The sequence below is a fragment of the Lithobates pipiens genome, unplaced genomic scaffold, assembly GCF_037356315.1.
Source record: "Lithobates pipiens isolate NorthernLeopardFrog02 unplaced genomic scaffold, aLitPip1_a1.2 Scaffold_25, whole genome shotgun sequence".
NCBI lineage: Eukaryota > Metazoa > Chordata > Amphibia > Anura > Ranidae > Lithobates > Lithobates pipiens.
In genome coordinates, this window is record NW_027507787.1 from 112,294,052 (window position 1) to 112,321,114 (window position 27,063).

Sequence of the window (27,063 nt, forward strand, 5' to 3'; positions counted from 1 at the left end):
ATAAGAACAGTTTCCTAAAACCAACAGGGGCCACTACTATGGGAGCTCTCCTTTGCACTCAGTGTTTATAAAAGGGAATTACCCTGCTTATGGCTCTTTTACAAGCTCTTATGATTTTTCCAACTGGTTTATGCCTTCCCAGCTGTCAGGAAAGGCATGCCAGCACCCAAGATGGCTGCTCGAAGAAGATGACCTGTTACATCTGCCTGTCAGGAAGGCATACCAGCACCCAAGATGACCGTAAAAGAAGACGACCTGTTACCTCTACACCTGTCAGAATGCCATTGGTGCGCACGCACTCTTTGACAGCTTTTGGCTCCCAAACAGGCTATTTAAATTCAGCCAGTTTCCAGACTCGGTGCTGCCTGCTGTACAGCGCTCCTGTGTGTTCCTGTTGCCTAGTATCTGATACCTGTTCCTGTTAACTGAGCTGGCTTGCCTCTTGCATTCCTTCTTCCTGCCTGCACCTGACCCGGCTTGTTTGACTTCGCATCTGCCTGCTCCCTCTGCTACCTTGCTGCCAGCCCATCACAGACCCGGCCTGTATCCTGACTATGCTTCTGCCTTCGCATCTGCTCCTGATGTGCCCTCCAGTTTATAACCCAGCCTGCCTGTACCTGCCTTCTCTTCTGCTTGAAAAATTCTACTGAACTACCATCCCTCCTGGAGCTTTCCTGGCTTTACTGTCTGCGATCCATCTGGCACTCGTGCTACTCTGAACTCCTGCTCCTCCTGTTTGCTCTACCAGGTGGCCTCGAGTCAGAGGTGTACGAGAGGCAGTCCTCTGCATATCGGGCTCTACTGTTAGGTATGTGACAGTAGCAGACAGCCATGTGCGGGGACCCTCTTTCATGGAAGAACTTTGCCAGCTTCTGACCGGCCTGACACAGGTTGTTAAGGCCTTCCAAGAGGGCTATACCCAGCTGGAAGGACGCTTACAGACCCTGTCTGACTCTACAGCCACCCAGGCATCTCCCTCTTTACAAGGAACCTCTCCTGCAGTGGTCATGCTTCCACCCGAGCCCAGAGTACCGACCCTGGACAGATTCTTGGGAGAACGCAGCAAGTTTAGAGCTTTCCGAAACGCATGCAAACTCTTTTTCGCTCTTCAGCCACGCACACTTTCTCTGGAGGCTACAAAGGTTGGTTTCCTTATTTCCTTACTTCAAGGTGAAGTCTCCGGGAGCAGGATGCTGAATGTTTATCGAACTTGGCCTCATTCTTCAGTGCTATGGCCCAGTTGTATGAAGATCCCCAGCAAATTGCTTCTGCAGAGGCGGCTCTTCACTCACTCCAACAAGGTCGTAGAGAGGTGGAAGATTGTTTCAGAATTCAGACAATGCGCCTTTGACACTAACTGGAACGATGCCACTCTGTGCTACCAATTCCGTATGGGCCTCTCCGACCCTCTTAAGGACAAGTGGGGAAAAAAGAAAGAGGAAGGCGCGTGATCAACCGCTAGGATCAAGACAATACAATTTATTAAAGTGCAAAGTAAACAAATGTGTATATAAAACCATGAAAAAGTTCCTAACTTTTCATAAAAGCTGGGTTACAAAATATACACATTAAAAGTTTAAAAATTAGACATGCCCATGCAAGGGCAAATACTCAAAGTGATTATAAAGATCGAAAAACTGCGCTATTCAACACCGGGAGTGGGTAAACAAAAACATAAAACGGCTCAATACAAATCCTATGTATGTCTTGTATGCCTATATATATATAATTCTAGGTTGCCCCCCCCACAAGAAGAAAATCCCCTTTTAGGGTTTCTTCCAAGAATGAAAACAATATGACGACCGGGGAAAATGGCGCTACCTATTTACCATGAACCAAAAAAGGTTCTCATTCCACCTAAATGAAAATTAAACCTTTACCAGGAAGCCCTAAAACTTATAGACTCCTATTTCTATTGAAACCAGGAATAAATACAGGAACAGCTCCACCCAGAGGCTATTAAGTCACACAGATTATATAGTATGTCTCCAAACCAGCCCTAGTGAGTGTGATAAGTCTCATATAATCCCAAACAAACCATACATAAATCCTGTGAGAGAAGCTGAATATCGGAAAATAATAATGCTAGCTGTGATTATTCGCAAAATCGCATCAGTGCTAGAGTTTACCAACAATCTCCCCACTAGAATATAATAGTGAAAAAAACAACAACCTTGATTCCAAAATGTGAAGAATACATCCAGTGAAGAAAAAGGAGAACTATCATGAAAGTACCAAAAAAATTAAAAAAAAAAAACTTCTATATAGCTCGGTGCGATTTTACCTTAAGATCGCATCGGTACTAGATTATAATTGTGCCAGTAATTTAACATATGTTAGTGAAAATATAGCCCAATAGCTGAATGTGAAAAAATGCAACTGCTATTATTTCTATAAGAGTGCATAAAAAATTTCAGGTGAAAAGACAAAAAATATATATATGTGAAAAATTATATATAAGAGACAACCGATCATATAACACAGCCCCTAATAATATAAATATAAAAATTATAACCTTCAATAATAAAGTTGATGACAATCGCGAATAAGAAAAAATATATATATGTAATAAAAATCAAAAAAACACAATAAAAAATATTAATAAAAAAATATAAAACTAAAAAGAAAAAAGTATATTATCCAATAGTCCAAAATATATATTTAATAGTGCAAATCCAAAAAAACTGTTCATAAAGTGACTTTAGTGCTTCTTGTGCAATCTTCAACGTGACTTCCGTGCTCCCCCACAAGGAACCCCACTCACCAGAAGAATGTACCCCTGCAGGGGTTGTTCGCCTTCAGACCAAATCTACCGGACATCGGATTTATGTATGGTTTGTTTGGGATTATATGAGACTTATCACACTCACTAGGGCTGGTTTGGAGACATACTATATAATCTGTGTGACTTAATAGCCTCTGGGTGGAGCTGTTCCTGTATTTATTCCTGGTTTCAATAGAAATAGGAGTCTATAAGTTTCAGGGCTTCCTGGTAAAGGTTTAATTTTCATTTAGGTGGAATGAGAACCTTTTTTGGTTCATGGTAAATAGGTAGCGCCAGTTTCCCCGGTCGTCATATTGTTTCCAAATACTCAAAGTGGGCTGGCGCATTTTGGAGGAATTTCCCTCTTCATCAGAGCCTTGCAAAAAAGAACAATCTGTCTAGTGCAGTAGACCAACATGAAAGGACCAGCTAGTTGGGAGGTATGTCACGTGCTGAGTGATCAGTTTTCCTACGCTCTAGACCTGTCCACATCCCAACGCTCTGCCTGTATGGTGTAGAGAGATGTGTATTTCTCTTTTTGTGTGGGTCTGTCAATAGTACCTGCATCCAAGATTTGTGCGGGTGCTGCAGCCTGCATGCATCAGCAAAAATACAGGAGGCAGATGCTTCTAAAAATGACTGAAAAGCCTCCTGCCAGAGAGTGCCTTCAGCTTAGGAAAAGTTTCAAAATGTCTTCACCCTGAGAGACATCAGCTTGACAGATTGCTTTTTCTCTTCCAAAAAAGGTCTACCATGGTATAGCAATAACGCCTTCAGGAGCGCGGGAGAAATTCTTAATTTGTTTACCTCCTTATTAGCTTGAGTAGGAGTGCCCTCTACTCTGGAAGCTCTAATTGACTTATCCATTCAAATCGACCGTCGTTTGAGAGAATGAAGATTGGAGAGAACTACGGGTCCAGCTCACCCAGTATGGATGCTACCCCGAGTACCCAGCTCTTTCAACACTGCTCCACCAGTTCCTACCACACCCATTCCTGACGCTGCAGAACCTATGCAGCTCGGCCTACTTCGCCCTTCCCTCTCTATTGAAGAACGACAGCGTCACCACCAGCAGAACCTATGCCTGCACTGTGGGGGATCAGGACACTACGTGACGTCTTGCACAGTTAAACCCCGTAAGTGTCTTTCAGCTACCTCTTCTTCTTCAACCCCGAATGTGCTCATCTTGCTCTCCTCCTTTTGTTCTGTTTTGTGGACTTGACCTTTGCTGCAAGACATCATATTCCTCTACAACTCAAGACACAGAAGCTCTCTGTTGACTTGGCTGGTGGGTCCATGATTAAATCTGGGGCAGTTACTCACAAAACCATTCCTCTGCTTGCTACCATTACCAAGGATCATCAGGAACTGCTTTGTCTGGACGCCATCACCTCTCCTCTGTTTCCAGTCATCCTTGGCATGCCTTGGCTGAAGGCCCACAATCCCCACATTGACTGGGCCATGGAGGGAATTAAGTATCTCTCCCCCTACTGTACTGCACTTAGTGTATGCCCTTGCTGTCATTCTGGCTGGGAACAGGAAACTGAATCTCTTGTACCGCACATACTGTACGAGGAAGGAAGAGGAGCTCGGCCACCCTACAGGCTGCAGCTTATAGGAAGCGGCGGCACGGTTGGGGCCCCCAGGCCAGCTTGGGGCCCCAAGAAATTGCTTGTTTTGCCTGTCCTGTACCTTTTATGTGTAGGCACTATTTGATTAGAAATCTAATGTTGCCTGTGTTGAAATTTTCATGGGGGAGGGGCTTATTTTTGACATGACTGTATAATCATTGATCACAGCTACTCCAGTATACTATAAACAATGCAGCTGACAGGTCAGAACCTGGGTTGATTTACTAAAGGCAAATAAGGTATTCACCTTGCATGGAAATGTACCCTTAGTTTAGTGAATGTGGTGAAGATCCACTTTGGAAAAAAATACCCAATCATATAGGAAAAAAAAAGGAAAAAAACAGACAATATTTTCCCTTGCATATGCTTGAATAATAGACGTCAGCAGAGCTTTATCTAATTCACCAAGCTAAGGGAAAATTCACTTGTAAAGTGAGCAGCCTATTTGCTGTCAGTAAACCAACCCCAGAATGTCTCCTCTCACTCACAACCACCAGTTATTGGTAGTTGGTGAGTAATTGCTTAATTACAGAGCTTCAATAGCAATAAATCATCTGTTATATACTTTCTAGGGCACTAACTAGTTAAAAAAAAATACTAGAGAAAACCTAACAAATGTGGGATTTACAACTGCATTCTTGTACCATACCAGAGGTCCTCCATTAATAAGCTATAACAGTTTCATATTTTTTATCTTGCACCTAAAACGGCAGTGGTTGTTTTACAATACCATGGATTTTACAATTCTAGAAATCCTACAGAGGTGAGGAACAGGAACTTTGTAATTCCTGGACCTGCAAGTGGTACACACTGGATTTTTATTATTGTTACAACCATTAAAGGTTTGATTTGAATAAAGTAGAGGTGGAAAACGTAAAATGTGCAGTGTTGGCTCTATAAGAATTTTAAGATTTTTCTTTTAGTTTACAATTCTTTAGATATTCTGTCAGAAACTATGAACCAGACTGAGACAGAAGTACAATTAAATCACACTTGTTTATTAATAAAAAGTTAAATAGAGAAAGCGTAGTCAAAGCATAGCCAGAGTCCAGTAACCGGAGTAGTCAGCCAGTCCAGAGTTCAATAACTAGATCGGGTAATCAGCCAGGCCAGAAGTCAGGGATCCAAGTGGAGCAACAGCAAGCAGGGTAAGGAGCCAGAAGGGATGTCCGCAAGCCAGTCTTAAAACAGAACCACAGGGTGGCCTGGCACCGGACAAGAATGGCAGCTTGATTGCAGAGCTCCGCCGCCCAGACAACCATTCTTGCCTCAATCAGCGGTACAAACACTCCATAATCCGGCCACGATGACCGGGAGAAGCCCCTCAGGCTCCCGACCACAGCCAGACCCGGCCACACAGCTAAGCCGGAACATCCCCGCGATGTTCCGCACACAAGCGCAGGGAGACATGCAGGCCGCATCCCAGGCCTCGGAGCGGCGTACGGCGGGACCCGATCTGACAGCGGATCCTTCAGGCGCCTCTGCCTCTGCTCCAGGTACCTCTCCCTCACACACCTCTCCCCTACTGTGTCTCTCAGACCTCCAGCAAGTGGCGATGGACATAAAAAACACCTTATTTGTGGCCATAACTGACTTAAAAACGGATATCAGGGCTGTTGCTAGCAGGCTGGAGCAGGTGGAAACAGGCACCATGACACATGGGACAGCCATACATCAAGTACAAAGGGTAGTCAATGTTCATGCTCAACACTTGATCGAGATGCACAGGCACATGGAGGACCTCGATAATAGGGGTCGCAGACGCAATCTGAGGGTGAGGGGCATCCCAGAGACAGTGGAGGGACCCCAGCTGCAATCCGTAGTGTGGGCTATCTTCAACACGCTGCTGGGGAGACCGCCTGATGCCCCAGTGGAGATGGAAAGGTGCCACAGGGCTCTCAGACCAAGGGGTAGGGACACTGACCCCCCTAGAGATGCAGCCTGCTGCCTAGTTGACTTCACGCAAAAAGAGGAGATACTGCGCCTGGCCCGCAATCATGAGCGCTTGGAACATAATGGCGCACGCATACAACTATTCCAAGACTTGTCTACAATCACCTTGCAGCATAGGAGGGAACTGCACCCACTCCTGCAGACTCTCCGTGAACGACGCATAGCCTATCGATGGAAATTTCCATTTTGTTTGCAGGCGACATCGGGAAATCGCACAGCGCAGCTGAGAACCCCAGCTGATTTGCATCCCTTTTGTGAATCCTTAGGCATTCCTGTGACAGAAGTTCCTGACTGGTACAGCACATTCATCCAACCTGATCCATGGATCCCCACACTGCCAGAGGGCACCCCACGCACACAAAGACACAGCCAGAGGAGACGCAGAACGTCGGCCAACTCCCCGCCGAGGATGCGTGGAGATATGGAAACTGAGGAGAGCCCACGAACCTCACCATCATCTGTACGACGCAGAATGGATCGCTAGCCGTGTACTCTATGGTCTGGTGAGGCTGTTCCTATTATTCTTGCAGAATTACCTCTTTTTTTGGAGACTATCCCCCTGGGGCCTTCTGATTACCTTTTTTTTTTTTCTCTCCCAAAAGGGGGGAGTAGTATTACCCTCCCAATCGAGACTGAGCTGCAGAGCTGACAGAACTGCGAGCACGAGGTTCACTACACGCAAACTTTAATCCCATACCTCCAGCAGGTAGAGGTCTTAGGTTTCCTACAACAAGTGAATCATTTTCCCCCTCTTTTGTTTTGTCCCCTCCCTCCTTTTTTTTATTTTTTTTATTTTACTACTATGTGGTACCCTGAACCCCCAAACCCAATCAGATCACGGAAATCTTGGTGTAAGGGGCTCCATCCCCATGTCATATGAACTACCAAGACCAGGCCTCTCCAGCACAGGAGGATAGCACATGGGTCGCCCACACTGCCACCAGTAAATGGGTTGCGAATACTCCCATATGGGGGTTCATGTGTCCTTTGCATCACAATACATGCAGGATGAGAGGCCATACACCTGGTAGCCGTCATGGAGGGGACAGAAGACCTATCCTCCCCCCCCTTTTTTTTTTCCCTCTCCCTAATGGCCCCGCCCAACTAGTCTCGCAAGTATCTGAACTACCATCTTGCCATTTTTTTTTTCTCTCATCTTGCTTGAGATGGTTGTTCGAAATGTTTAACTGTTTGTTTAGCTCTGTGGTTCAAAAGGTGCTGTTCTCTCCTCTTTCTTTGAAGCTGAACATGCTCCCTGGTTAATACTGATTAATATGAGACGGATCCCTTGAGGACCCCAGCGCCCTAGGAGTACTGCTTACAGGCAACCGGCGCACTGGAGTCTTGACCAGGGAAGGCATGGCTTTTAAGTCTTGCGCACTTCCCATTGTGTCTGATTTATTCCACCTTTCTGATACTGCCTGATAACTTTGTTATTGCTCTACTCACTGTTGAAGTTTGAAATGTTGATGTTTGAAATGTTTTTATTAAATCTCAACGTCCTCCTCTCTTCCCTCAAAGCTGGGCGTCCTTTCTAGTCAAGGCGGAACAGGGTGATATGTGCTCCTTAAAGCCTTTAATACTCTAAATATGCGGTTTGCCTACACCCGGCGCACTAGAGTTCTGTTGATAGAAGGCACGGAGCTCCATTTTTGACTCATATGCTACTGCCCCTGATTTACCTCACGGCTCCGGAGGGGTTACATACTCCCTCTGCTGCCCTGGGGAATCACAAGTCACCACTTGCTATTACCCTACATAGGCCCAGGTCCTGTAGCGGAGCAGCAGAGGCAACTACCTAGATGCTAGGGCCAGTCTCCCTAAGAGACACCTAAAAGGGTCCCGCCAGAGTCCCCCAACCTAAGATGGTCCCACAGATGCTTCATTGTTACTATGGCTAGTTCTGGGTGGCAGGTGTAATAGATTTCTTCCCTGGTGTTAGACTATTCTCCCACCCCAAAGAGGCAGGTTCCCCTTTGACAACCACCGGTTTATATTTACCAAAATCCCCGCATCCCTCGCTCACCTAGGTGGACAAGCCGGCCTCACTCCACCTCCGGTATACCCGTAATACTGCCTGTGTGGTGGAACTCTACCACTACCAGGTGACATTCCTCTGTCCATCACCTACAAAACCTAAATTGCACAAAGCAGACTTAGATTTCTTCTACTTTCTTCTCTCTCTACCCCTCAACAATTTACACCTCCCCTCCACCCCTCCCCCACCGTGATCCCTCTCTGTCTCCATCCACAAGTGAAACCCACACGCATTGATAATCCTGCACCATGTCCTCCACTGTGCAAACGTCAGCTCCATTAACGCTTAAAATATATTCGTTAAACGCCAAGGGCCTCAATGTGCCGGAAAAACGTAGCAGTGTCCTGGCAGAAGCCCTTTTGCTGCAGAGCAGGAGTAGTCTTCCTACAGGAGACCCATTTTAAAACAGGTTCAATTCCCCGTCTTGCCAACAAACGCTACCCTGATGCATATCATGCGACCTGCACTGACTCCAAAACTAAAGGAGTATCTATCCTGCTGGCTAAGTCACTCATGTTCCATCTGACGGACCAACTGCTGGATCCGGAGGGCAGATTTCTTTTTTTGAAGGGCACCTGGAAGGGAAAACCTATGACGCTTGCAAACATCTACTGCCCCAACTCCAAGAGGGTGACATTCCTTAAAGAGACGTTCCTAAAACTCACATCCTTTCAAACAGGCTTACTAATACTGGGGGGCGACTTCAATATAGCCTTAGACCCCCTATTGGACACCTCGACAGGTACCTCTTCCCTCCCTTTTGCGGCTCTAAGACAAATACAACTACAATTATCATCCCTAACATTGCACGATACCTGGCGAACCCTTAACCCCCAGGAAAGGGACTATACATTCTTCTCTTCCCCTCACAATCGGTACTCGAGGCTGGATTATCTCTTTATCCGCCAATCTGACCTGTCATACCTGGCGGAAGCAACCATTGAAAGTATGGCCCTTTCCGACCATCACCCAATTACCCTGACCTTGAGATTCCCGCAGACAGTCGTGTCCACCAAGACGTGGAGACTGGATGCGTCCATTCTGGCAGACCCTAGAGATCTGGCAAACATTATGCAGGCCCTTTCCGACTACTTTCGTCTGAATGACACGCCTGGGGTGTCTCCCATGGTTCAATGGGAGGCACACAAGTGTGTCATACGAGGACACATGCTCGCTATAGCTGCTCGGAAGAAGAAAGCACACCAAGCGTTGATTGTCTCCCTTTCTGAGAAAATAGCTAAGCTGGAAGCACAACACAAACAATCCCAGGCTATTCGAGTAGCTAAGGAGCTCACAGATACACGGACTCAGTGAAAGAATTGTTTAAGAAAGCACAAAAGGGGCTGGTCCTGTCACACAAACTGTTTTATGAACAGGGCAATAAGCCAGGCAAACTATTAGCTAGACTCGCACAGAAACGCACGCAGACCCATACGATACATCATATGACCGACTCGTCGGGCACAACCCACTCCCAAAGCGAGGATATTGCTTGCCAATTTTGTCGCTTCTATAGCACTCTCTACAATCTTAAAGGGACAAACCAAACTCAAGACCATACCAAGACTGAAACACGAACAAAGATAAGGGACTTTCTTCACAAATATGGCCCGAAAGCCCTTTCAGAGACCGCCAAAACTGAACTGGAAGCCCCTTTAACTTCCGAGGAGTGGACGGCGGCTCTGAAAGCCACTAAGCTTAATAAATGCCCGGGACCAGATGGTTTCTCGGCGCAATACTATAAAAGTTTTGCAGAACTATTAGCACCACCCTTCCTTAGGGCCTTTAATACCTTAGCCACCTCTACATGTCCCTCACCGACCCTACAAGAAGCGTATATTTCTGTAATCCACAGAGGGTAAAGACCCGACTAATGTAGCCAATTACCGACCAATCTCACTCCTAAATACGGACATCAAACTTTTCGCAAAAATTCTGGCCAACCGCCTTGCCCTCCATTTACCAGCCTGGATAGGCTTAGACCAAGTGGGTTTTGTCCCTGGCAGAGAGGCCAGGGATAATACCATCAAGGCCCTGAACTTACACAATTGGCTCACCTCCTCCCAACAAGAGGGCTTCTTCCTGGCAATGGATGCGGAGAAGGCGTTCGATAGAGTGGCCTGGGACTATATGGAAGAGACGCTGATTGTTCTCGGTTTGGGGTGCGGGATGCGCGCATTTATAGGCTCCCTCTATATGCATCCGAGCGCTAGAGTCCGGGTAAACGGCCACCTATCGGACGCCTTCCCTATCCATAATGGCACCAGGCAGGGGTGTCCTCTCTCACCCATACTCTACATTCTGACCCTGGAACCCCTGTTTCGCTGTATTAGAGAAAACCCAAACATAAAGGGTATTGCAGTCCGCCAAAAAGAATATAAGATTGCGGCGTTCGCGGACGACATCCTACTCTTCCTATCCTCACCACTGACGTCCCTGCCGAACCTCATGCTGACCTTAGATCTCTTCCAATGCATCTCAAATTTGAAAATGAACCTAGCTAAATCATACGCTCTAAATATCTCACTACCAAACGATCTAGTAAGTCAATGCCAATGCCAAACGAAACCTGTTCAAGTGGAACGTACCTACCCTTTCATGGTTCGGACGGGCCGCGGTCCTAAAGATGACAGTATTGCCTCGCTTATTGTACAAAATGCAGACCATCCCAATACATCTACCCCCCACCTTCTTCACAACATATAAGAAGATGTGTAGGTCCTTTTTATGGGGCACCAAATCGGCTCATATCAGTTGGGCTAAGCTAGTGCTGCCTAAAGTGAAAGGGGGAATCGGCCTACCAGACATACAGCGCTATCATTGGGCTGTCCACATGACTAGAGTAGTGGACTGGAATGTCCATGATCGATGCAAAAGCTGGGTGAATCTTGAAAAACTTATCATGGTGTGGAACTGGGTGTGATGCCTTGGGTATCCAAAACGTTGACACCATCTAAGTTATGCTCACATCCTCTTATTGGGGCAACGCTCCAAGCCTGTGAGAGGGCATGCAAGACCCATGCAATGTCTTCTAAAGAATGCCCGATCACCCCTATTAGGGGCAACCCAGACTTCCCCCCAGGAATATCAAAGTCCTATCTTATAAAAGAATGGCCTTACCCGCAGATGCAGGCCAAACACTTTTTCCGCAGAGACAAGTTCCTCAGCATACGTGATCTTGCAACATTGTCTAATACCAAATCTTTTCCCTCTTGGTCCTATATGCAACTCAAACACTTCCTGGATGTACCGACAAAAATCCCAAAATTCACGAACCCCCCCCTCGGTATTCGAAGCTTTATGCTCAAGCTCATCGCCCCAGAGCCATGTGATCTCAGCCTTGTATGCCTCCATGTTCTTAGATCCGTACTCCTCCCTACGCTCAGACCATGTATCCTGGGAGTCAGCCTTAGACAGGGAGATAGGAGATGCCGACTGGGATCGTATCCACTTATACATACACAAAGGCTCTCTGAATGTCCACACGCAGGAAAATGGCTACAAATTAAAAACAAGATGGTACAAGACCCCACAAGTGTTGCATAAGATTTTCCCAACAGTGCCAGACCACTGTTGGCGCTGTGGAACAGAAGAGGGTTCCCTCCTCCATATCTGGTGGTCCTGCCCCCGGATTCAGCCATATTGGCAGAAAATACATGAAGTGACTACAGCAATTTCCTCTCTCCCGTTGGAAATCACGCCAGGACAATACCTGTTACACGTATCCAAAATCCCGCAGAAGAAGTATCTCAAGTCAGTAGCTATACACCTAATCAATGCCGCTAGGCTGTGTATACTGGTACATTGGAGGTCCCCACAACCACTGTCGCTAAAGGAATGGACCTTTAGAGTTGACCGCATAGCAGCAATGGAGGAACTTATCCTCGCTGCACATGACAAAATCACTAGCTTCTCAGGTGTCTGGGAGTCTTGGATAACTTTCAGGAGCTCTCAATCCTATCAGGATTTATTGTAACAGACTATATAACTGATTACCATTAAACAACTTCACTATAGTGGGACCTCTCTGGGGAGCCGACAGACCTAGAGACTGCAACAGGTGGACGGTAGATGGAGGGGGAAGCGAGTGGGACCCCACCTCTCTTACCCATCCTGTTTCCCTCACCCTATACCCCCCCATTACCCTTTATTATCTTCTCTTTTCTTCTATTAGCCACAATCTGAACCCTACAACTGACGGACAGGGTGCTTGGCTAAGGTACTAATACCTGAGGCCGTGCCCCATGTCCATGAATACAGAAGTGGACAAGTGGGTGAAACCAACCCAACACACCAATGCCCCATCAGATGGCTCCGGAAAAGTTGCCAAAATGATAATAAACTAACTAATTTGACAGTTAAGATACCATGATGGTGTAAATTTTTGCCTGGAACAATTTGTATTGAAACCTGTCACTCATTTTGTCATATTGTTATTTTGTTACATTTTGCTGTACTTTTTCTTGAAAACGAATAAAATCTTTATGAGAAAAAAAAAAAAAACAGAACCACAGCAGATGGTTTCTTGTGATGTGACCAAGGCGAAGGCAGAGATGAAGTGATCTGGACAGCTTTAAGTAGGCAGGTCAAACGAGTAGGATCAGGAACAGCTGGGTGACTGTGGAGAGAGGTGAGAGCTGGTAATTAGCCGACAGCTGAATAGCCAGCCCAGAGAAGGAAAGGCTAAGCCAGCCCTGACAGTACCCCCCCCCCCCCCAATGACTCCTCTCCCACAGAGGGCCACCGGGCTTGAGGGGAAAAGTCTATGGAACTTGTGGAAGAGGACAGGGGCATGTACATCCGAGGATGAAACCCAGGAGCATTCCTCCGGACCGTACCTCTTCCAATGCACCAGGTACTGTATGCGCCCAGGGATCCTATAGGAGTCAACAATGGATTGTACCTCATACTCCTCCTGGTTCTCAACCTGAATAGGGTGAGGACGTGGCACCGAGGTGGTAAATCAGTTGCAGATCAACGGTTTCAATAAGGAGATATGAAACAAATTAGAGTTGCGCATACTATTAGGAAGGTCCACTGGGTTAATCCTGCAAAGGATACGGAAAGGCCCAATAAACCAAGGTGCAAACTTCAGTGAGGGAACACGAAGCCGGAGGTTGCAAGTTGACAGCCAGACCCTGTCACCAACCTGGTAGGAAGGCGCAGGCAGGCGTCTGCAGTCAGCATGGAGTCTGTACCTACCATTAGCATGACGCAAAGCCTTCTCGACTTGTACCCAAGGGTACCGAAGACCACGGAGATGCTCCTCTAATGCAGGAATACTCTGCAGAACAAACGAGTCAGGCAGCATGGAAGGTTGGAAACCATTATTCGCCGTAAATGGAGATAATCGGGAAGCAGAATTCAAGGAGAAAACTCTGCCCATGGTAATAGGTCTGACCAGTTGTTATGGTGGTCAGAAATATAGTAACCTAGGAATTGCTCCAAGGACTGATTGGCTCCCTCTGCGACCCCATTAGACTGCGGGAGATACGCAGAAGAGAAAGCAAGCTGTATTCCCAACTGTGCACAAAAGGCTCACCAGAACTAGGAGACAAACTGACTGCCCCTGTCCGAGACAATCACCTTGGGCAGCCCATGTAAGCGAAAGATCTCCCGAGCAAAAATGTAAGCCAGTTCCTTAAAAGTAGGCAACTTCTTAAGTGGAATACAATGACACATCTTTGCGAACCGGTCAACCACCATAAGGATAACAGTGTTGCCTTGGGAGTTGGGCAACTCCACAATCAAATTTATTGACAGGTGGGTCCAAGGCCTCTCTCCATTGGGTATGGGTTGTAGGAGGCCCACTGGAAGGTGTCGTGGAGTCTTACTCTGAGCACACACGGAACAGGCAGCTATGAAGGCAGTAACATCAGCCAGTAGACTAGGCCACCAGAACTGTTGGGAAATGGCCCAAATGAGTTGATTCTTCCCAGGATGGCCAGCTGCCTTGGGAGAATGGTAAGTCTGGAGCACGGCAGTACGGAGACACTCTGGGACAAAGCGGCGGTCACAAGGTTTCTCAGGAGGATCATGGACCTGAGCAGCAAGAGTTTTGTCACCCAAATGAGAAGTAATACTGGTGCGAACCGTAGATACGATCAGGAGGAATCATAGGAACCGGTACCGAATCCGACTTGGAAGTGGAGGAAAATTGTCGTGACAAGGCATCAGCCATAACATTCTTAGTATTGGGTAAGAGACAATGTAATTAAAGCTTCACAAGAAAAGAGCCAATCGTGCCCTTCTGGGAGAGAGGCGCTTAGCCTCAGACAAGAATTTAAGATTCTTATGGTCAGTAAGAATAAGAACTGGCACAGTGGTACCTTCAAGTTGATGTCTCCATTATTTCAGGCCTAAAATGATCGGCAACAGCTCTGTCACCAATCTCATAATTGCACTCAGCAGGTGACAATTTCTTGGAAAAGTAGCCACACGGATGCATAGCGTTCTGAGTTAGGACATTGAGACAGAAGGGCGCCAACTCCAGTCTCAAAAGCATCAACTTCTAGGATAAAAGGCAACGTAGGATCAGGATGTGCCAACACAGGAGCAGAAACATAGGCAACCTCGAGTCTCAAAGGCCTTAATGGACTCCGGAGACCAACTCTGTGGGTTACCCTCCTTTCTGGTCATATCAGTCAGGGGCTTGACCAGAGACGAGAAGTTACGAATAAACTTCTTATAGTAGTTGGCAAAGCCCAGGAAACACTGCAGAGTACATAAAACTATGGGTCAAGGCCACTGTAGGACTGCCGACAGTTTCTCTGGGTCCATCGAAAAACCAGTAGTGGAAATGACGTAGCCCAGGGATGTAACCTGTTCACGATGGAACTCCCACTTCTCCAGGTTACAGTAGAGATTGTTCTCTCTTAGTTTCTGAAGCACACGACAGACATCTGTGTGGTGGCTCTCCAGGGACTCGGAAAATATGAGGATATCATCAAGATAAACAACCACACATAACAGCAACAAATCTCGGAGGACATCGTTAATTCCTGGAAAACTGCTGGGCATTACAAAGGCCAAAATACATACCAGGTACTCATAATGGCCTGTTCTGGTATTAAATGCAGTTTTCCACTCGTTGCCCTCCTTAATGCGCACGAGATTGTATGCCCCTCTCAAGTCAAGCTTTGTGAAAATCGTTGCTCCCTTGAGGCGGTCAAATAACTCTGTAATCAACGGAATCGGGTAAGCATTCTTAATCGTGACACGATTGAGACCCCTATAATCTATACAAGGTCTCAGTTCACCGCTCTTCTTCGTCACAAAGAAGAAACGAGCACCAGCCAGCAGGAGACGAGGATTTGAGGATGAAACATCGAGAGAGTGCGTCTGCAACATACTCCTCCATGGCCTTATCCTTCAAGACCGACAAAGGGTAAACCCGGCCACGAGGAGGTATGGCACCAGGCTGAAGGTCAATTGCGCAATCATAAGACCGGTGTGGAGGAAATCAAAAGAGGATAACCAATAACCAGCGGAAAACCTGGGTGAAGAAATAACTTGGAATTTGATTATCTCGTGGTGAAGAGCCCCTACAGCCATGGACAATGGAACCGTCCCATGAGTCACATGGGCAGCCTGTAAAGGTCTCCCATCAAGAGCCTCATTGGCAAGTGGAGTGTCACGCAGCTGCAGTGGAATCGAGTGCTGTGAAACAAATGCAGCATCAATGAACAGGCCTGCAGCCCCAGAGTCGATTAGAGCCTGTATCTCGATGGACGACTCAGCCCAAGAAAGGATAAGCAAAACCAGGGGCTTATCCTTCTGGATAACTGGGGACGAAACAACGCCACCTAAGGTCTGTCCATGACAGGACCTCAAGGTTTGGGCGTTCCCTGGACGGGTAGGACAAGACTTCAAAAAGTGACCTGCCTGGCCACAATAAAGTCACAAAGTCTCCCTCCTCCTAAAGGCTCTCTCATCCGCAGAGAGACGTGTGAAGCCCAAGTGCATGGGTTCGTCTTCACTGACCGACTCGATACCAGGAGGCATGGGAGGTGAGGGGGTCACGGGTGGGACTGCAAAGCTCAGAGGCAAACATACAGGAGGCTTCCGCAAGCGCTCCGTAAGAGAAAGTCTTTCTCTGAGTCTGGAGTCAATGAGGATGGCAAACAAGATCAAGCTCTCCAGCTCCAGTGGGTATATCTCGGGCTGCTATCTCATCCTTAATGGAATCCGAGAGACCATGAGAAAAAGCAGCCATGAGGGCCTCATTGTTCCAAGTAAACTCTGCTGCCAGAGTACGTAATTCAATGGCGTGGTCGGCAACAGTTCTCGTACTCTGATGGACATGAGGCACTTGGCAGCAGAAGCGGAGCGTGCGGGAACATCAAATACCCTTTTAAAGTGAGCGTGTGGTAGTGACACTTGACACGGCTAAGGCATTTGACTCAGTGGAATGGGAGTACTTGTGGAAGTGTCTAGCGGGATACGGCTTTGGCCCGAACTTTATCCGGTGGGTGAGGCTGCTGTATCATCGCCCAACGGCTAAGGTGGTGGCTAATGGATGGTCTTCCCGGGCGTTTGGCCTTAGTAGGGGTACCAGACAGGGGTGCCCACTGTCCCCGTTACTATATGGCTTGGCTGCTGAACCTTTGGCGGTATCGATTCGTGCGGACCCCGCGATTAGGGGACTGACGATGGGTCGACTAACCGAAAAAATCAGTCAATACGCTGATGACGCGTTGCTATACCTGGCGGACTCGGGCCCTTCCCTCGCAAAGGCCCTACACATGATAGAGTGGTTTGGTAGCTTTTCCGGTCTCCGTATAAACTGGGAAAAGTCCCAAATTTTACCTATTGACATTTTTCCACAGTCAGAATCTCAGGCCAGTCTGCCTCTTCAGCGGGTTGGCACTATTAAATATCTAGGGGTATATGTCTCTAGGAATCCAGCAGACTATATTGCGCTGAATGTAGAACCATTATTCTCCCTGGTGCGTACCAAGATTCAGGCCTGGTCTCGCCTCCCCCTTGGGGTTTGGGGGCGCGTTAATCTGATTAAAATGGTCCTATTACCTAAACTACTGTATGTGTTGTGGCATACCCCGGTATATTTGCCACTGAAATATTTTAAATCCCTTGAAAGTCTCCTTAGGCCCTTTGTATGGGGGAATAATAGACACAAGCTTGCTTGGCAGGCTTTGAAAAGCCCGACTGATATGGGGGGCATGGCTCTTCCAGATCTAAACCATTACTATGTTGCCTCACAACTGTCTCAGCTTTTTCATGTGGACAAGACTGATAAACAACGTTTTCTTACCCTTCTCTGCCCTACTTGGGCACAAATTGCAGATGATCCGATAGCTGCTGTCTCGACGGGGGCGGGGAGCTCTGTTGGGGAGCCAGGTAAACACTCCATGCTTTTTCATTACAGAAGGATTTGGGATCTGGCATCCACTAAACTGAATGTTACATCACCAAATGACTATACCCCACTTTGGCATAACAAACAACTGCCGGAACTTCAAAAGATCCAGGGTGTTCAGTTATGGGTATCGAGGGGAATATACTACCTGCATCACCTGATTCACCATGGTACTATTAAAACGTTTCAGGCGCTGCAGGAGGAATTTGGTATTCCAAACACTATGCTATATCAATACCTACAGGTTCAACATGCACTTGGAGCACAGTTTCCGCAGGCATTGCCTCGGCCTGCTCCCAATCCTATTGTCGCCATAGTGAAGGATACTGATCCCAAAAAGCTTATCTCATGCTTTTATGGTATGCTTACGGCCCCCGTCTCGGCGAGACTAGCGTATGCTCTGAAGTCCCGCTGGGAGGGCGATGTGGGTGAACTGACGGATGAGGAGTGGGAGGAGGCTCTGGAGACGTGCAAGTTGGTGTCCCCTAGGCTCCAAGACAGGCTTTCTCAGATTTATATAGTGCATAGAGCATACCTCACCCCCCTCAGGACCGCCAAATATAATACGAATCAATCTGTGCTCTGCCCGATGTGTACTCTAGAGACTGGGACGTTCTTCCATCTTATATGGTCTTGCCCCAAACTACAGGAACTTTGGAAACAAGTAGTGTCATTTCTACATGATGTTATGGGCTCGCCCTTGGCTCTCGACCCCAAACCCTGTCTACTAGGGATATTTCCTGACGTATTAGATAAAATTACTAACACTTTCCTGCAGGAAACTTTGTTTTCTGTTCGAAAAGTGATAGCTAGACAGTGGATGAGGCCCCTTCCACCCCGGGTTGAGGACTGGAAACGGGAAGTTAATTTTACGCTCCCATACAAAAAAATCTTATATAAAAATAGAGGTTGCCCAGCAAAATATCATAGAATATGGGATAAATGGCTGCAGGAGGCTGCCACGTGTGATGAGGGAATTTGATGTAATATTACAGTAAATAATATGTCAATGTTAGGACTTTCCTTGGCAGTGATACATACTGGCTACTGTAATGGAGAAATGTTTTTCATCTATTGTTATGGTTATGACGCAACACCTTTTGAATGTTCGGTGTATGCCACTGTGATTGTAATCTTTGCAATAATGTTCAATAAACATTACCTGTTTAATATTAAAAAAAAATACCCTTTTAAAGGAGGCCTCAAAGTCAGGGTAACTCAAGACAACAGGTTTTTGCGTCTCCCATAGAGGGTTTGCCCAGGCCAAGGCTCTCTCAGAAAGCAAAGATATCATGAAGATAGTTTGCTTCTGTCCGTGGGAAACGCCTGGGGCAGCATTTCAAAGTAAATCTCAACCTGGTTGAGAAACCCTCTGCATTGAACTGGATCGCTCCCAAATTGCCGGGGAAGCGGAGCGAAACCATACATACCTCTTATAGAGGTAATACTCAAGGCGGGTGCCTGCACAGAGATTGGCACAGCAGCAGGGATGGCCTGCAACTCAGGTTGTACCGGAGCAGCCACAGTGGCGGATTCCAGGTGAGCCGTGCGACTCAGGAGCGTTTGTAACGCTATAGCAAACTAATTCATGCGGTGATCTTGCTCATCCAATCTGGAAAAAATATTGCCAACAAGTGGATTGACTGTATCTCCTGAATTCATGGCCTTCGCCTACTGTCAGAAACCATGAACCAGACCGAGACAGAAGTACAATTAAATCACACTTGTTTATTTATAAAAAATAAAAAGGTAAATAGAGTAAGCATAGTCAAAGCATAGCCAGAGTCCAGTAACTGGATCGAGTAGTCAGCCAGTCCAGAGTTCATCAACCAGATCGGGTAATCAGCCAGGCCAGAAGTCTGGGATCCAAGTGGAGCAACAGCAAGCAGGATAAGGAGTCAGAAGGGATGTCAGCAAGCCAGTCTTAAAACAGAACCACAGGAGATGGTTTCTTGTGATGTGACCAAGGCGAAGGCAGAGATGAAGTGAGCTGGACAGCTTTAAGTTGGCAGGTCAGACGAGTAGGATTAGGATCAGATCAGCTGGGTGACTGTGGAGAGAGATTAGAGCTGGTAATTAGCTGACAGCTAAGCAGCCAGTCCAGAGAAGAAAGGGCTAACCAGCCCTGACACATTCTTACTATAACTAAAAACGTTTTTTGTTTTGAGTGTAGGTGGATTAGAACCCCTGTCAGGTTTTTTTTTTTTGCATCCCGTTGGGGAGGTGCACACCCTCTGTCCTGTTCAGAGTTATCACTGAGATTGAAAGTGAAAGAAAATCCCAAATTTTGAGTTGTTACCAGAGTAGGAATTAGAGTGGGAACTCTTTCAATGGCGACATTTAGTTCTGGAGGCAACCAGGGATTCCCTCGCTTTTGGAGGGATTTTCTCTCACTTCCTGTTTTGGCTATGGGGCAGGAAGTAAAGGGAAATCTCTCCAATGGGAAACAAACAGAAAATTAAAACACTGAGGGGGATTATAACCCTCCTTAATCTATCCAAGATGGAAAAATGTTTTGCCTTCAGTTTTACTTTAAAGTTCTCAAAGTGTGTATTGATTTTCAATTGTCAGAGTTGTAGTAATTTATTGTCTTTATTCTCCCCTTTTTTTGTACAGGACTCATCCAGTTGTTGCTCTATTGGATTTTCTTGTTGGTAATGTTTCCATAGGTTCTGCTGTTTCACGAAGAATCATGTTTCAGCTTGATGGACCTGTGGCAAGTGCAGCTTCAGCAGGTTTTCGGGGTAGTGCTGAAGTGTTGGTATCTGATCGTGATCTTAGAGCAATTATCCCACTGGTGAAGGTACAATTTTGAGTATTTGTTGGTTTTCCCATAATGTGTATCTAAATCCAATAACCCAAATTTTCATATACAGCCATGGCCGAAATTGTTGGCACCCCAGAATTTTTTCCAGAAAATCAAGTATTTCTCACAGAAAAGTATTGCAGTTACACAAGTTTTGCTATACACATGTTTATTCCCTTTGTGTGTATTGGAACAAAACAAAAAAGGCAGGAAAGAAAGCAAACTGGACATAATGTCCCACAAAATTCCAAAAGTGGGCTGGTCAAAAATCTTGGTACTCTTTTTTTTTTATTTCTTTGCAAGAATACAGGACATATACCGTTGATGGTAATTATATATAATATACACTTTCTGATAATCACATAATCCATTATACTACATCACTAATAAACCAACATAATATTTATATTCTTGCCGTTTTTATAAACAAAACAATATCTGTACCCTATCAATACAGTATCAATTCCCCATAACGGTTCCCTTCCTTCTCCCTTGGAGGGGAAAGGAAAAATAAATAAATAAATAAATAAAATAAAAAAAAAGGGAAGGGAAAGGGGGAGGGGAGGGAGGAACAGAAAGAGGGTAGGGGGAGAGGTAGACAAGGGGAGGAATCCGACATCACCCCTCCAGAAGGTAGGGTTTACATCGTTTGACCGGGTAATCTAATCCTCAGTTTCCTCTCCTATCAACCCCCTCCCCTCTTCTGACTGTATAAATATTTCCCATGGGGCCCAGACTTGTGCTATAGCTTCCCTTTCCTCGGGAGGCATAGGAATCAGACTCTCCATGATCCCGATTTTCCTCACTTTATTTAACCATTGCGAGATTCGCGGAGCCTCCGTTTCCTTCCAGCAGCTGGTGATGCAGCTTTTAGCTGCATTCACCAAGTGACATAGCATTGAATTCTTATATCTTTCTAATGGGATGTGTGTACATTGTAGTAGAAAAAAGGCCGGATCTTCCTCAAGATGATATTCAGTAAACAATTGAGAAATTTTCCGAACCTCTTCCCAAAACTGTCTAATCACTGGGCAGTACCAAAAGATATGGGCAATAGTACCTCTCTCCTTATCACATCTCCAACACCTATCCGATGACTTTAAGGAGAAAGTATGCATTCGTGATGGAGTATAATACCAACGCATTAGTACTTTATAATTTAATTCCTGTATCTTAGCACACCTAGATGATTTAAAAGTCAGATGCATTATTTTCTGACGTTGGGCCCGGGGTAAAGGTTTGTCCAAAATCTCTTTCCCATTTATCCAAACTCATTATATCAGTATCCTCCAAAGGGGAGACTAATAAAGCATATATTTTAGAAATAATATGAGAGAGGGGCTCCTTCTTCTCACAATACTCTTCAAACCTAGTAAGTGGTCGATCAAAATCCTCAGGTGGTCCCAATGTGTCTAAGAAATGTTTAACCTGTAACGCCTGCCATAAGGGTAGTTCATATTGTCCTCCTAATTGCATTAACATTTCTATTGATAGCCATTTTTTAAACTTCAAGAAGTGTGATGCCTGAAAACATCCCCTCTCTCTTAAATTTCTAAATATTCCTGGTTCCAGACCGGGCAGAAAATATGGGTTCCCAAGAATGGGAAATAAGGGAGATTTTGCTGTTGAGATTTTGGGGATACGTATGGCTTTAGCTCCCATCTGGAGCGTGGGTCCTATTAAAGGATGGATTCTTAATAAAGGAGGTATAGCCGTACCGCACCACATGGCTCTATCTAAAGGAATGGGGCTTACTTGTTGCTCCATAACGACCCACCTTTTACTATCTCTATGTCGGCACCAATCCACAATTCTACCAAGCTGCGTAGCTTGGTAGTATTTGTATAAATCAGGTGCTGCGATTCCACCCGCTTCTTTAGGCATTGTTAGTAACTTCCTGTTAATCCTAAGGCGCTTACTTGCCCATATAAACTTTGTAAAAATTGTTCGGATTTTACTGAAAAAGGCCGGTGGAATCCGAATTGGTAGCGCCTGAAACATATAAAGAAACTTGGGGACTATGATCATTTTCAATATATTACTTCTCCCAAACCAGGAATGTGAAGATTTACTCCATTCATTCAACGTTGTACTGATTTCCCTTAATAGGGGTGGGAAGTTCAGTGCGTATGCATCTATTAAATTAGGTGGAATCTGTATCCCTAAATAGTTCAGTGCTGTAGCTGTCCATTTAAACTTAAAATTGTCTTCTAAGTTTTTTTGAATGTAGCCCTCCAGTGATATCCCCAGCGCCTCTGACTTGCTATAGTTTATTTTAAAACTAGACAGATCTCCATAACGCTCTATTTCCTCCAATAGATTAGGTAGTGATATTTGTGGGCTAGAAAGTGAAAATAATAAATCATCCGCGTATGCTGAAAGTTTATATTCCTGATCCATTAAAGGAATACCTTTAATGTGGGGGTTCTGTCTAATTCTATTTAACAAAGGTTCTAATGACAACGCAAATAAAAGAGGCGACAGGGGACATCCCTGACGTGTCCCATTGGATACTGGGAAATTTTCAGAGTTTGTCCCGTTGACCTTCACCAGTGCTTGTGGATTTGAATATATTCCTGCTATCCAGTCCAACATTCGGTCCCCAAAGCCCATTTGTTTTAGGACTCCTAACATAAAGGGCCAATTGACCCCTATCAAAGGCCTTTTCTGCGTCTGTATTGACAAAGATACTCGGCAGCTTCCTGTGATTTACATATTGAATTAAATTCAGGACCTTAATTGTACTATCCCTAGCTTCACGTGTGGGGACAAATCCCACTTGGTCCAGATGGACCAATTGCATCATAAACGGCTGTAGGCGAGATGCGAGTATCTTTGTGAATATTTTATAATCTGTATTTAGTAGTGATATTGGACGGTAGTTACTACATATTGATTGATCCTTTCCTTCTTTTGGAATGAGTACAATATGTGCCCTTAATGCTTCTACAGGTGGAGGCTCAGTTTTTCCTTGCATGTTAAATGTTTTAACCATATAGGGAGCTAGTTGTAGATGAAAACTTTTAAAATATTGCAGGGTAAATCCGTCTGGGCCAGGAGCCTTCCCTTGCTTTAGCATCTTTATTGCCGAAGTTACTTCTATTGTTATTGGTAACTCAAGCTTTCTTCGCGCTGGAGATGACAGTCTCGCTAAATTTGAGAATTCAAGATATTCTTCTAATGATGAGGAGGGATGGGAGGAAGCTGAAAGATTATACAGTGAAGTATAATATTTTCTGAATTCCTCTGCAATGTCTTTTGGTATTGAGCATTTGAGGTTTCCTTTTGTTCTAATATAGGGTATATATGAACGGAGTAGTTGCTTTTTTAATTTCCTTGCTAACACTTTACCACATTTATCTCCTGATTCATATATTACTCTCCTCTCTTGTTGTACCATCGCCCTTGCCTTATACCGTAGGATATCAGATAACGGTCTTCTTAAATATGCTAATTCTATCCCCATGTCCTTTTCCATTGACCTCTTATGTTGTATCTCTATCTCCCTTATCTTCTCCAATAGTCTACCTGTTTCCTCTTCTCTAGCTCTCTTTATTCGGGACCCATGTTTTATTAGAATTCCTCTAATTACTGCTTTGTGGGCTTCCCACACTATCCCCATTTTAGTCTCTCCATTGTCATTTATTTTAAAATACGAATCGATTTCCCTTACCACCTCTTCTCGAATTTCAGGACGATACAAAAGACTTTCATTCAGTTTCCAGTTCCAATCCATCTTATGTGTAACTTCCCTCAAAACAATATTGATCGTAACTGGTGCATGATCAGACCATGTTATATTTCCTATACGTATGTCCTGTACTAACGATAGTGTTCGCTGAGGTAGTAAAAAGAAATCGATGCGTGAGTACCGTTGATGGGGGTTTGAGAAGAATGTATAATCCCTTTCATCTGCATGGAAAGCCCTCCATACATCAACCAATTGAAATTCGTTTAATTTGCGAAGGATATTCTTCCTAATTTTTTCAGAAACAGATGATGTCCCTTTCGAAGTATCTAGTTTTGGATCTAGAGGGGCATTAAAATCCCCCCCAATAATAAGAATCCCTTCCTTAAATTCCATAAATTTTGATAGGGCTTTATTCAAGAACTCATCTTGGTGTATGTTTGGGGCATAGATTGTAGCAAGAGTTACTTTAACATTTCCTATAAGTCCTTTAAGGAATAAATATCTTCCCCCTGGTTCTTGACACTTATCCAGCAGAGACCACATTATTTGATTGGAGATTAAGATGGCTACTCCCTTGGTTTTGGCTTCTTGATTTATGGCATGATAAACGTTTGGAAAGTTTTTATTTTGGAGGTAGGGAAATTTTCCCTCCTTCAGATGTGTTTCTTGTACCAAGCCAATGTCAGTCTTGGAGCGTTTTAAATCATTTAATAGCATTTTACGTTTTTCGGGAACATTAAGTCCTCTAGTATTAAGTGATGTTACACGCATTCCCTCCATCTTGCCTGGGCTAAAAAAAAAAGGGGGAAAAAATTCCAAAGGAGGAGGTGGACCCCCTATGGGGAATATCTTTCAAATTTCCCCCACACCTACTTATGGGTTCTCAGTTTCCCGTAGGTGTAAGGTATGGGTGGGTAGCTAGCAAATACAGAGCACGTGCAACGCTACTCCCCCTCCAGATAGTCCCTTTAAATTCACATCCATTCTGGCAATTTCAATAATTTAATCCATTTTTTTCTCGTCAGTTCCCTCACCTTCTATTCAGTATTATTATACAACACACAATATATATGGTTCTCCCATACCCTTACCATATATTCCAGTCCAGGTCCGTCTATAGTCCCCAAGACCGCGAACCATGCCCTACTATTTAGGGGCAGAACCCTTTTCCCCTCCCCAACCCCCCCCCCCCCCAAAAAAAAAAAATAATAAATTATATTAATTTCTATCATGTTTTCCTAATCCTATTACCCTAAAATAAGTGTAGATTTTTAGTGTATATTGTAGTTGCAATCTTTGTATCCCTCCCCTTCTGCCCACCTACCCTCCTAAACCCCCCCCCTCCCCTCCCCCCGGTCCTGTATTAGACCGAGTCCATGTGAACTCTAAATCAGTGATAACAAATCTCCATATTTTATTGTGTAAGTAATAAGCACCCAAATTTTATTTTCTAACTAATATTTGTGTCTATCCCAAAAGGAGAAATAAAAAATAAATAAAAAATAAAATAAAAAGAGGAGTGGGGGAGGGGTAACATGGCAATCGTACACATATTTTATATCATCCTATATATATATTGTGTAAAGTAAATTATCCAGGGTCAAACTGTACCCTGGCCCTTAACGATAGGGAAGATATCACCCAATATATATACCTAATCCTTATTTTCTTATAACACATTGACCTATGGTAAGGAGCCCGCATCAGCTATTTGCTGTGCAGTTACTTCTTTACTACCCATCAAGTCTTTTTCACCACCAATCCTTAATGCCCCCTCTTTTACACGTCTTTTCTTTACAGGCTGAAGCCAATCTTGCACCTCACACCCATCAACTTCCAAAAAGGAAAACAAAGCCGGTAACTCCTGTGGGGATGAAAGCATAAACGAGGCTCCTCCCCTTTTAACCGTCAGGGAGATTGGGTATCCCCAACGGTAGGTGCCCCCCGAGGACTTTATTTTGTCCAATATTGGCCGCAGTTGAGCCCTCCGCTGTAGAGTAGCTTTTGATAGGTCCGGTAAAATACTGATCTTAGCGCCCTCATAAGCTATCGGGCCTACATCCCATGCTTTCCGACTAATCATCTCCTTGTGTGCATATCTGTGTAGACATCCGATTACATCCCTTGGTCTGGACAAGTCTATAGCGCGTGGGCCTGGAGCTCTGTGAAGTCTGTCAAATTCAATTTCACCTGTGGCCATATTAACCCCCAGGTTTTGGCAGATAGAGATCACAGTCCTGTATAGATGATCCTCCTCAATGCTTTCGGGGATGCCTCTAAATCTGAGATTGTTTCTCCTGCTTCTGTCTTCAGCTGCTTCAAATTTTAGTTGTATGATGGCTGTCTGTGCTATCTGCTCTCTTTCTAATTTGGACACCCTTTCCTCTATGCTCTTAAAGGCCGATGTTTCCTCATTTACTTTTTCTGTTAAAGCCTGTACCTCTGACCGTATTGCCTGCATTTCCCTTCTGTGTCCCTCCTCCAATCGGGACACCAGGGCTTCCATTTCTTGGCGCGTCGGAAGAGCCTGCATAATTGTTCTCAGGGCCTCTATTTCTTGGTGAGTTGGGAGGGCTTGCATTATTGATCTTAAGTCCATACCGCCTGGGGGTTCCCCCATTATTCCCCTGCATGCTGCCTCTGACCCCGTTTCAAGTCTTGGCCGGGCCTGATTTATGTCCAGTGCTGCATCTGGTGACAGTGGGAGACTCATCCGAGGTGATGCCATTGGGATCTCAATACCTGCTGTCTCCCTAGTCTCTAACGTGGACGCCCGAGCTGTTGCTGCTCGTGTATTGGGA

At 45.2% G+C, this 27,063-nt stretch overlaps 1 protein-coding gene across 2 annotated transcripts in view; it reads left to right on the plus strand.

Annotated features, from left to right (window-relative positions):
* TMEM132A (transmembrane protein 132A) overlaps window positions 1-27,063 on the plus strand; it is a 408,370-nt gene that overhangs the window by 162,865 nt on the left and 218,442 nt on the right. For both annotated transcript variants that reach the window (XM_077454804.1, XM_077454805.1), the window contains exon 6: window positions 20,382-20,568. In XM_077454804.1, the coding sequence (XP_077310930.1) occupies window positions 20,382-20,568 (187 nt within the window). The remainder of the gene's footprint in view (window positions 1-20,381; window positions 20,569-27,063) is intronic.